At 35.7% G+C, this 12,972-nt stretch overlaps 1 protein-coding gene across 8 annotated transcripts in view; it reads left to right on the top strand.

The window, feature by feature from the left end:
* Positions 1-12,972, top strand: part of Fam172a (family with sequence similarity 172 member A) — a 374,184-nt gene that overhangs the window by 204,545 nt on the left and 156,667 nt on the right. For all 8 annotated transcript variants that reach the window (XM_040729035.1, XM_040729038.1, XM_040729036.1 and 5 more), the window contains one exon: positions 655-774. In XM_040729035.1, coding sequence (XP_040584969.1) covers positions 655-774 — 120 coding nt within the window. The remainder of the gene's footprint in view (positions 1-654; positions 775-12,972) is intronic.

Genomic DNA, 12,972 nt, shown 5'->3' with positions numbered 1-12,972 from the left:
ACATATCAGCTAATGCAATCAATATAGTAAACTGAAGTTATTATAGAAGTTTTAGAATATATTTAATAAGTTTTTAAACCCTAGATTAAAAGCTCCTATATCTGTTTAGATTTCTGTGTTCTAAAAATAAAAAGTGCATAGAACATGCTTTTAGAAAGCATATATTCCTTTAAATGGCTTCAACAGAAAATACCCATTGTTGATTTTCTTCATATTTTCAGTTTACTTCTTAAAATCTCATAATCCCAATAAATACTATATAGATATATAGTATAAATACTTTAATATGTATAGAAGGATGCAGCTTAAATATTGTTTTATCAACACCCCCATAATGTTCTGTTATATAACCCTAATGTGCTAAAGTAGATCTTAGTACCACAGTAATACATGGGTTGTTTCCCTTAAAATGCATGTATTTTAATAAGTTCTTTCTAAAGATTACATTTTCATTTAAGCTTAGTGGTAATTTATTAATAGTTTTAATACTAATTTATTCTCTAAATACTCAATGGGGTTCTTTTGTTTTACTTCTTTGAATGTTCTCTAACTATCTTATTTTTATGCTCTGTATGCAGGTATATAATTGAATCTAAGTGATTACTGTGATAGTCACTAGATACAATATGCAGTATGCATTTGTTTTCTTTTTAGGAAAATGGTTCTCCCGAAGAGCACGCAGTCTATGTATGGGACCATTTCATAGCCCAGTCTGCTGCAGAGAGCGTGTTTTTTGTTGCTCACAGCTATGGAGGACTTGCTTTTGTTGAACTGGTAAGTGAACATCTCACTTTTTAATGATTTATTTTTAATGTGTGTGTGTAAGACCCTGTTTGTAGGTATACCATGTGCATACCAGTGCCCACATGTCCAGAAAAGGGCAAAGGAGTCCCCTGGAACTGGAGTTACCTGCAGTCATGAGCCACCTGATGTGGTTGCTGTGAACTGAACAGGGGACCTTTTCCAGGGCAGGGGAACTGACGAGGATCCTCAGTAAGAGCTGAACCTTCTCCAGTCCTTAACTCTAACCCTGACTCTCAGCCTCCTTGCAGGTTTGTTTCGGATTGGGCTTGGTTTGGTTATGGTTTGGGTTTTGGTTTGAGACAGGGTTTCACTCTGCAGCACTGGATAGCCTGGAACTTGCTATATAGACCATGTTGACCTCTATCTCACACAGATGCCTGCCTCTCCCTCTTAAATCCTAGAATTAAAGGCATGTGCCACTTACCCAGCACACCCTCTATTCCTGTTGTCTTCCTTCTGGATATTATTACTTCAAGTTATTTTAAAATTCGTAAGAGCCAGAGCTAGTAGATGGGTGGATGACTCGAAGGAAGCAGCATCTTCCAAACGCAGCAGGACTGAAGGGCATGGGAACGTAAGAGACAATCCGGCATGCACACACAGACACTGTGGCAGCATGTATAGGACCAGGTGACATTTCAGCACTGAAAACAGGAGGTTGACATGAAATCCCACTATTAACCAAGAAACTATTTACAACCAGTGCCTGCTGGGAAAGGGAAAGTAAGTTTTCACTAATAGATAAACACTGGGTTTATCAAGCACACTCCAGGGCAGACCCCATGACCACTAGTAGTTAGGCAACACAAAATGGACTGTGTGCATGCGTGTGTGCTGGGGGAACTTCTTTTCTCATTTTGTTTTGGTATTTTATGTATTGATATTTTTGTTTGTTTTGATTTTCATTTTTGTTTTGCTTTTACTTTTGAACAAATAAAAGAACATGAAGTTAGATGTATAGGAAGGTGGGCAAAATCTGGGAAGGCTTAGAGTAGTGAAAGACTATGATCAAATATATTGTATGAAAACATTTTAAATTTAAAAATTAAACTGTATTTAAATACATCCAGGATACGCTTGTATGATTTTTTAAAAGAATATACTAATTTCTTTGAGTGTAACTGATGTTTATACTGCTAGACAGAAGTGACTTTTGGCATTCCTTCTTTATATGTCATTTTTAAATTTCAATATTATCATGTGTCTTCTATTCATTTTAAGTATACATTTTTTATTTGTGCACCATTAGTATGTATGTTGACCATATAGAACCCAAAACTGAAACCCATTCAATAGTTGGTATCATTTTGATATTTTTTAAAATTTTATTTATTTATTTTATTCATGGTTTGCCTGCATGTGTGTCTGTGTGAACATGTTAGATTCTCTGGACCTGGAGTTATGGACAGCTGTGAGGTGTCATATGGGTGCTGGGAATTGAACCCCAGTTCTCTGGAAGAACAGTGGTCTTAACCACTGAGCCACCTCTCCAGCCCCCATTTTAATGATTTTTAACTTTGATGTCTGCTATTTAGTATTTAATACTTCATTAGAGTTCATGTGATTAGCATCAAACTATCAGAAAGGTTCCATTAATTTACTTGTAACTAGCATTCTTTGCTTGGTCACAGAAATTTTAAGAGTTAAAATTAGGTACATGTGATAGGAACAGTTATCAGGTATCTTGGATCTAATCTGATTGGATACAGTGTTCTAGAAAGCACAATTATGCCACTGTGGTTATTGTGAGTGATTGATGTTAGAAATTCGCTAATGAAGCGTTGTGTCAGAATGCCGTTATGTCCATTGTCTAATTTTCATTGTTTTAGATTTTGGTGTATATTTCTGTAAATATGTTTCTGTGGCTTTTTAGCTGCCCATACCTCAGGTTCCAGTGATTTAGATATAAGAGTAGTACTCACCCCTCATGTATATGATACTGCATTTGCCCTCCTACATCTAAAATGCTTACACTGTGCTAAAATCAAGAAATATGTTGTCATTTCTTTCTTAATTTGACTTCAGTATTTAGAGATTGTTTGCAATCATTTTTAGCTTAACAGATTTTGTTTATTTTGCTATATATTATGTTATACACAACACACACCTTAAGGGAGTTTTTTTTAACACATTAGTGTGGGTTTGTTTTTTAATATGAATGTTTAGAGAAAATACAGTGTTTTAAAATAGTGTTTCAATATCTACAGATAAGTAATTATACATTTGTAGCTATAGATAGCTTTTATTTGTAAGTCATTAAATTACTTTAAAATTAACTTTAACTTATGGAGAAACTTAAAATGTATAAAGTCCTGAAACACTGCTAATCTAATTTCTAATTTCAATAAAACATAACATAATTTTTTTACCTTACAATCATTTATTTAAAAAATAACTTTGCAAATCAAATTTGGGCTTAGGGCGAATTGAAGGCTGTTTTTTAAAACGAACTTAAGATGCCAAAATTGACAGATGACCAATGTATAGTCCTGTTTTGCCTGTCCTTCTTGTCACACACTGGTGGATATTTCGCCACTTTTGTTCCACTTTAATATAAAGCACACAGATGTTTCAGAACAAGACTTGACTTTTGACCTTGAGGCTATTAGGGTCAGGGTCCTCAGGGCCTGTGAAATTATCACAAGCTGAGCTAAAGTTTTTCTCCAGCACAGGAAGTAACTAGTAAGTAAGAAGTTAAAAAGGAGCTTTGTCTCAGAGACAAGATGGTCCCAGTAAGGGTCAGCTTCTGTAGGCTGCTGTCCCTGCAGGAGGCCATGCATGGGAGGAGGAGATAATAGAACCTCTGGTGGATCTGTCAGGCTGGAGCAGAGCTGAGAAGTCTATTTCATGTAATATACCTTGTTTAGGTCTTAAAATATTAATGGTTATCATTTCAACTTCATGCACTTGCTACTTGTTGTGTCACGAGTGATTAAACTATGTAATGCAGGGGCATCGACATTATCAACTGAAGAAAGACTGGTCTAGGCCTAAAAAGTAACTTGCAAGCAAATAATAGTGCAGACTGATGAGGTTTGCATTTTGGTAAATTTAATAAACATGTGTAAGTTCATTCTATTTCTATTTCAGAATGCTTTTTGAAAGAAAGCATAGTAACAGAAAAACAAACTGCAATGTCTGTAGACTTGCTCTTGTGCGAAGCTATTATTCTTTCCAGTTATTATTATTCTTAAGAGAAGTCTTAGTGTTTAAAATGTTAACAAATGTTGTCTCTGGGTATTTCAGCATAAGTGTAACATATGAAATTATCTTACATGGTTTCAAAATGTTAATATTAACTATATAAGAATAATGTGAAGATTAATATAATGTGCATTATACACTTCATACATAAAACTTTTAGCTTTCAGTGGTTTAAAATGTTTAAAAATTGTTTGAAATTTATACTCTTAGAAGACCGTAGGGTTATCTGTCTCTGTCCCTGCCTTAGTGTTTCCCATCATATCTGTGTATTTACAGATCATTCTCTACCATTGTCTTGTCTTTGAGTCATACATGTTAAGTACATTTATTTTAAATGTAAACTATATGGCACATACAGTTTAAAAACTAAATGTAATTAATGCAATTTTGTATAATGTTTACTGTTTGAATATCAGGCAAGAGGACTTTGTTACTATAGCTTGACATATACTGGGTTAACACTTATATAAAATTCTAGTTTAAAAGTAAAAGTGCTTACTTTCAAGTTTGGAGGTCCATTGTTAGAGGGCCATGTTTTCCCAATTGTTCTTAGAAACTGAGGACATATTTTATTATCATACTCTGTCTTAAAGTATTTAATTGCTCCTGAAGAACATACAACATGAAAGATTTATTTTCAAAGCCAGTATTCATTTTATGATAGTATGTCTTGTGATGCACCTATCCTGAGTAAAGTATACAGTTTGCTGTAGCCACAAGAAACATGATAACAAAAGTATGCCTGTCACTGCCCTTGCTTGTACTGTCGAGTGAAACAGAAATGTCCAATTCTGCAAACTCTCTGTGACCCAGGAAAATCAAGTATTGATAAGACATCCTGTTTTAATCCAACATGTAGTTATCAAAACCAAGAGAATGATTGGTCTTATGCATTGATAATGAATTTCTGAAAACAGTTGATGGGCCTGTATTATCCCATTCTAGGCATATTTAGCCATAAATTTCTGTTTTACACATTTAATTTTATGTACGGTAGGATTAATAATGTTAGCCACAATTTGTTTACCAAATTATGTGAACAGACATGCACAGATAGTGCAGCCTAGTTATTTAAACTTAGGCTTAGGTTCACTCTTCTCTAATTTTCACATTAGAGTTCACGTGGTGATTGTCTCCATCTCTTCCCCAGGCACCGGGTTGAAATGATTCCATCGCTTCCATTGGCCACTTTACTGGGTTTTGTTCTTGTCTTCCCAGGTGTTAATCAGTTTAAAAAATCAAGTAACACTGTCATCATTGTTGTTGTTGAGATGAGCTGGCTCTCCTGGTCCCAGCCCACCTCTGCTCTCTTGACTGCCATGCTCACAGGTCCCAGTGTCTCCCATTCCGATAGCCGCCTTTAACCAAAGCAAGAGTGCTCATAGTTTTCATAAAGTGTATCAAGTATTTCAATCAATACCTGTCACTGCTTCACTGAAAGAATATTAGGATCTGCTCATATTTATTTCTTTTTTCTATATTGTCCTTGGTTTGTTCACAGACACCATGAAGAAAATCACTTGGACTGTGTGAAAACAGCCCCTTTTGAGAGAGTGTCTCTCCTCACTTTTGACCTGGGGTTTTCCATGCTTGTCAGCCCTTGATTGGCACCTCACTTGCATGTGAATCAAGGACTGAAGGGAACTCTGTTTTCCTGCCATTGTTTGCCACTGAGTTCCCTGGCCTCCAGGCAGCCTAAGCTGCCTTGAGCAGCTAGCTGGTAGAAGGCTAGTTTTGGACACGGCTGTATGAAGACACTCAACCTCTGTCTACTCTTAGATCTTTTTAGGTTACTTGGAACATGATTTAGATTTATACTGAAGAGGAAATGGAATTGAGCTAAATTTTTTAAGCCTTTACCTTTAATGACATGCCTGCTAACTATGACCTTAAAATAATAACATTACATTTTGTCCATAAGAAACAAAGTAAATTAAATATTGGTAGGAAGTTTATTCAATGTGATTAATGTGAATTGCAAAATTTTGGGTGGCTGGAAATCAGAAATTGATGGGAAGTGAAATAAAGGAGGATAAACCAGAGAAAATGGAATCATGATGTTATCAAAATAATTGAGAATGAAAACACTCTTGTAAACTTACTTTGAAAACTAGCCAATTCAGTAAAAATACTTGTAGTAAAATGACAAGATACATCTTAACTAGTTTTGCTTTTAAATTGTCTTGTGTATCTAAGTCCTTGTTCACTCAAATGCTGAAGAAACAGCTTTGAGGTAGAGTCTAATGTTGCAGGCAAGTTTGAAAAATACTCAATGACAGAGTAGTTAGAAATATTTGTTGTTAGTTGGCTGTTACATGGAATTTAAGCCTTAGTAGTACCATTTTTACTAATTTATTCATTATACTTTCAATTTAGATGTTGACTGATTTCAAAATTCCAGCAAATCAATTCTTTCTCATTAAGAAATGTTTTCCTTTTCTGCTGGTGACCCCAAGTCTCAGTTTGAGAGAAAAGATCACTTTCCACAATTCACTAAGTATACTCTTTTCAGTAAAACAGGAAAACTATTCAAGTAAATTCTGTTTTTATAGTGTTATGTCACAGCCAGTGGAAGATCTCCAGAAGTCCATTTCATCCCAGCATTTAGTTAACTTAATGACTTTCTTTTGTTTCTTGTTTTAATTATTTTACTTTTGAGATAGAATTTATACAGCTTACCTGAGATATAATTACTTATTGAACTCCATTGATATGTACTTAAGGTGCTGAGAAATTCATCCTTTCAGATGAATAAATTAATGGTTTTTAATGTATTTACAGATTTGTACAACCATCGTCATTATCTAAATTCAGATAGTGCCCCTTAAGTGCATGAAGTATTGCAGCATAAGTAGTCTTAAGCAGCCTCTATGGATTGGATTATTTTCCAAATTAGATTTTGTTCCCCCTCCCTTTTCCCCTCTCCCTCCTCCTCCCCATCCTGCTCCTCCCTGTCCTGATACCTCCTCCTCTTGCTCCCCAGTCTCCCTTTCCTCCTCTTCCTCTTCTTCTTCCCCTTCCTCCTCTTATTTTTGAGGCAGGATCTCACTATGTAGCCCAGGCTGTCCTGGGACTCATGGAGATTCTTCTACCTCTGCCTCCTGAGTATAGGGATCAAAGATATGCATCATCACTGTTCGCCTGCTTGGATTAATGTTTGCAAATTATGTGAGATAAAGATCAGACTTAGTTCTAGAATTTTCAAGTGTGTGTATTCAGTTTTCTTCATTGGGAAACAAAGCTATTCTTTCCTTTTTGTTTGGATGTCTGGTTCAAAACCAATTAGCTGTGAATGTAAGTCTAGGCTCTGTCACATTGATAACTGTCCTCTTAGTAGCACCACAGTGACCTACTAGAGGTAGCTTTGCAGTAAGTTTTGAAATCAGGATGTTGTTCTAATACATTTTTAAAGATTACTTTGACTCTTTGCATTTTCTTATGCATTTTGTAATTAATGTATTTGTTCTGAGGGGAAGAAAGCATCGGGGATTGTGATTGGGGTTGATTAAATGTGTACACAATTTGGAAATGATTGCTGTCTTGATGCAAGCTTTCCCCTTCATGAACATGGGTTGCCTTTCCATTTATTTAGGCTTTCCCTGAGGAACTACTATCAGTTGGTGATTAGTGACTGTGAGGAAAGGCAGAGTCATTTGACTTCAAGGATGTGAGCACAGGAAGGTCACTACGTTTCCAGTGGAGGACTCACACCCTCAAACTCACTTATATTCAAGACCGTAACATTTGTGACTACAGCTAGTTTTGTCTCTTCCTTTCCAATCTGGATACATTTTATGTAATTTCTTCCATTTTGTAAGTTGTTTTTGCAGAATTTTCCATGGAGAACCCATAGTGAAGGCTGCATAGATGTTCTGAGTGGGTATCTTTGCCTTCTTTCTAGTCTTAAGGAAAAGCAGTCATTATTTCACTTGAGCATGTGATTATTTGTTACTCCCATGAAAAACTAAAGCAAGATCACATCATTCAGAAGATTGCTGAAATAGAGAAAAGGTGGTATTGTTTATATAATAAAGGATCCAAACTATTCTGCAAGAATTACTTTTGGAAGAGGCTTTTACAGTGTCAGCAAAGACTGTGACAGACCAGTGTCCTTCCATATCCACACAGCTAAATGGCTGGACGTGATCTCTGCTGATAAAATGATCATGAAGCCAATGAGCTGGTAAAAGTAGCATGATGCTTGCTAACTCAGAAAATAAGTTGACAAACTAATGTGCTAAATACAAATCCTTTTTGGAAGACAGTCTCTCACTATGTAATTCATTATATAGAAAAGGTTAGCCTCAAACTCAAAGATATTTGCCTGCTGTTGGCTACTGAGCACTGAGAATATGGAATGTACAACCATGCTTAAATTAAAACAAAAAGAGTCAAGAAAGTTTCTTTCCTAATATGATATAATATTTCAGTGACAAATCCTATACTGTAAATGTTAGCATATGATTATTTAAAATATAGAGAGTAATTAGTTGTAAACATTTTCCTCCTGCAAACCTCACATCACCTCCTTACAAGGAAAAACAGAAAAAAATACCAAGGCCATCACAACATAGTGAATAAGTCTCTACTCACTGCCAACAAGAACAGAAATGGAAGGTTTTAGTGGTTGGTTAATGGATTAGATTAGCTAAGATTAGAAGATAGACGGACAGATAAGTATGTACGTATGTGTGTATACATGTATAAAATTCTGAAAACTACGTCTTAGAGCTGCTATGTTGAAATCACTGAGTATTTAAATAGAACTGCAGGGCAGAAGCAAATAGGCCATGTGACAGAGGGGACGAAGAAAGATGTGCACTGCACTTAGAGAGCCTGTCCGTTGGTGCGCAGATGCGCACTGCACCTAGAGAGCCTGTCCGTTGGTGCGCAGCATGCATTGTTTCTAGACCTGGAATTTCGTGTTCCTGGGAGAATAAATAATATAAATTACTTAGTAAACACAGCAATTTAGCTAAGAAATCTCATCATATCTTAAATCTCTTTTCAAGAAAAGTAGTTAGACATAACCCTAATCTTCAGTTTTATTTTCTGTGATTAAATTCGACATGAATTAAATCTCATCCTTTAGAAATTAGTTTCCCTATTTAAGTATTTATTAATTTGAGCTGTTATAATAAAGTCACTGCAAATCTTGTGGCTTGAAAAATAATATTTTATAACTCTGCAGACTCAGATGATTAAGGTCAACGTACCAGCTGATGGAGGCCCTACTGCTGGCCATTTTCAGTCACATAGTCCCTTCATCGTTTTCTAAAGATACTAATACCATTGTTGGGGTTCGAGTCTCTGGAAATCATCTTAAACTTTCTGTATCAAAGACCCCACTCCTTCATACCATTATCCTAGTGTAATGTTTTAACATATCAATCTTGTGAAAAATCAAACTTGAAATCCATAATAGAGGATTCCAGATCCTCCAAAGTAAATGTTCTTCTTATATTGAAAATGTGTTAATTCCACTCAACAGCCCGGAAAGCCTTAACCTATCATAGTGATTTCTTTCAGGCTAAAATCTAGAGTCCCATGTAAATGTCATCCAAATCTGCTGAGAGTGACACTCAAGGCATGTCTCTTCCTGAGGTTCAATGCCTTTCTGGCTACAAACCTATGAAGACACACAAGTAATCTTGGTAGAGTACAGTAGCAATTCCTGCCAGTAATTCTCTGGCTATTTCATTATGGACCTCAATGAATAAAAAGCATCCTTGCTCAGATTATTCCTATACATCAGTAAACTTAGATATATATTTTCTCACATCCGTAATTTCATTGCCTCATTCACAAGCACTATGTAGAAATATAAAACTTGTTCAATGTTATCCATTAGTAGAAATTCTCAGTCTGCCTTTTTCCCAGTAATAAGGTATCAGGAATGTTTTATAATTATAAATGTTAATAATATAAAAGTCTTCTAATAACTAGTCATGACAAAGAACCCTTGACATTCCCTGATGCTTACTACTATACAATTACAAAGTACCGATTTCACTGTCTGCTTGTTACCTCCTGTCTTAGTTATGTCTGCTGCTGTGAAGAGATTCCATGATTTCAGCAACTCCTATAAAAGTAAACATTTCCTTGGGGATGGTTTACAGTTTCAAAGGCTAAGTCCATTATCATCATGGAAGGACATGAAGGTGTACAGGCAGACATGGCACCAGAGATGGAGCTAAGAATTCTACATCTTGATCCTCAGGCAACAGGAAATGAACTGTGTATCACACTGAGCTTAGCTTGAGCATAGGAGACCTCAAAACCCACCCCCACAGTGACACACTTCCTCCAACAAGGTCATACCTACTCCAACATTGCTCCAACTCCTAATAGTGCCACTCCCTATGGACCATTTTCTTTTAAAAAACTACACCTCCATTATGTCAGTGTTCATTTCACCTACAAAAAAGTTCCTAGGAGTAATTATACTGACAATGTAAGCAAAGTTTTACCACTGCTACAAACTCATCCTCAAATTTTCAGCTTTGCTTTCTATTAGACATTTTGAGGCATCTGTTCAAGACTAAATATATTTATATTATGTCTAAATATTAAAATACAATAAGACACTAGATGTTTTTGTGTGTTATAAACTAACATTTGGTAACATTTGCATTTTTCTAAGATATTACTGTAGATCTTGATTTCTGTATGAAGAGTCCTCTCTTACTCTTAAAGCAACATCTCACTTCTGTCTTTATAGAATCCATAGAATATGTCAGTCAGCCATAAGGACTTAAGACTTGACTGAGTCAAATGAAGTTTTAAACAATTCATAGTGGTGTCTGAAGATGAAGATGAACATTGAACATTCCCACTAGAGTTAGTTATGTCTCAAGGCCTTAAAAAGCATAAAATGACAGTATCATATTCAAGCCCTTCACCAATATCACAATGCTTAAATAGTATTCTTCATCAGGTGGTCCTTTAATCCTCCTAATAGTTTTAAGAGGTTAATGTAGTTATCTTGCTATTTGGCACTGGCTGTTGAACCTGGGGATCATGTACAGTAGGTGAGTAGGATAACACTGAGCTATACTTTTTTCTGTCCTTTTATTTTTTTTAAATATTTGAGGCAGGGGCTCAGTAAGTTGTCCAGGATGACCTTGAATCTTCTAGGTTATCCTTATTATCATTATACATATTTTCTCTCCCCTTAAAAAGATGACCATTTACTTTGTTATAGTTGAACCTTTTCATTTCTTTCCTCTTATCAAATACCTACCCCCCCAAAAAAACAGTATAGCATACAAATGGAAATGGCCTAATTTTCTTTTTGATTGATTTATAATTTTATACATATTTATGGGATGTTCAATGATAATTCAGTTATAGATATGATATGTAATGACACAATTGGACTAACTGAAATTTCTATTGACTCAAACAGCCTATAAATGTTAGGAATCTTTTTATCTTTATTTAAAATATGTAAGTTGTTATAGGCTGTATTTCTAGGTTCTGGAACAGTAAAACCAATTTCTCCTGTGCACTGTACTTTGTACCTGTTTTCCAACCTCCTTCTATCTTTTCACCTCACTTGTGTTTTTGACTCCTAAATGAGTCAGAGCATGCAGTATTGAACTGATATTACTTACCATAATGCCTTCCAGTTGCAGCCATGTTGGCAATGATGATGGGATTCCATTCATTTATGGCAAAACAAGATTCTATTATATAAATATAGCATAATTTCCTTTCCCATTCATAACCAGTATATATATATATGCACATATATATATCTTATTTTCATATCCCAGATATTGTGACTACAGCTACAATAATCCTGGGTGTGCAGGTGTTTCTTTGATATAATAATTTGACACCAGAACATGTGTGGTTGTTTTGAGTTCCTTGAGGAATAATGTACTATGTTTTGTAATAGTACCATCTCAACAATGCTCATGCAGGGTTCTTTTTTTTTCTGTATCTGCAGCAATACTTGTTGTCTTCATAATTTTTGGCAATAGTTTTTTTCAGCAGTGAAATGCTATCTCATTGGGGTTTTTATGTTTATTAAAGTACTGTGCATTTTACTTAGGATATTTTGCATGCTAGACAAGCGCTCTGCTACTGAGCTATAGCCCTAGCTCTTTTTTGCTTTTCTTTTGAGACAGTGTTAAGTTCACATCATTGACTTTGAACTTACTCTGGATCCCAGGCAGGCCTTTCACAGCTTCTGACCATCCTGTCTCAAACAGCTAACTAGCTGGGATTACAGGCCTGCTGCTCTTGGCCCCAGCTCGCTGTGGCTGTTATGAACATTTTCATATACCTGTTAGCTTCTTGGATATCTTCTTTTGAGAAACTCCTATTCACACATGGTGCCTATTTTCGAATCAGGCTTATTCTTTAATTTATTTTTTACTATAAAATTACTTGAACTTAGCAAATATGTGAATTATTATGAGGTGCATTATTTGCAGAGTAGAGTATTTTCCCACCTTGGAGACTCTCCATGCTGTGTGTAGGGTTTCAGTGTGGGTGTGAATCCTTTGACTTTGTTTCCTGTGCTGCTCATGTCTCCTCCAGAAGAACCCTGAATCATCCCTAGCTCCTGAGTAGTTTTCCTTTGTTTTTCACACCTTACTTTCTGGTGGTTTTTTTTGAGATTTAGAAATTAATTACATTTCTTTCTTCCTTTTGGTCCCTCCAACCCTCCCATTTACCCTTCCATGCTTGCTGTCAGATTCATGGCCTCTTTTTTCCATTAAATTTTATTGCATGCATGTAAGTGTTTGTATATGCATGTGTGTACTCCAGTGTAACTCGCTGAGTTTGTGTGATGTTACTTGTATTTACCATCTCAGAGCTAACCATTCCCCACTGCTAACCGTTTGGTGTGCTCTTCACTGGGGTAGACTACTTCTCCCACTCTCAGCGCTTGCAGTTTATAAGAGAAGAGTATTTATAGTGCATATAGGGCAATTAATTTTTTTAATTTGT

This window comes from Mesocricetus auratus, unplaced genomic scaffold (genome assembly GCF_017639785.1).
Source record: "Mesocricetus auratus isolate SY011 unplaced genomic scaffold, BCM_Maur_2.0 Super-Scaffold_100020, whole genome shotgun sequence".
Taxonomy (NCBI): Eukaryota; Metazoa; Chordata; class Mammalia; order Rodentia; family Cricetidae; genus Mesocricetus; species Mesocricetus auratus.
The sequence above is the reverse complement of the archived record's forward strand: the minus strand, read 5'-3'. Positions and strand labels throughout refer to the sequence as shown.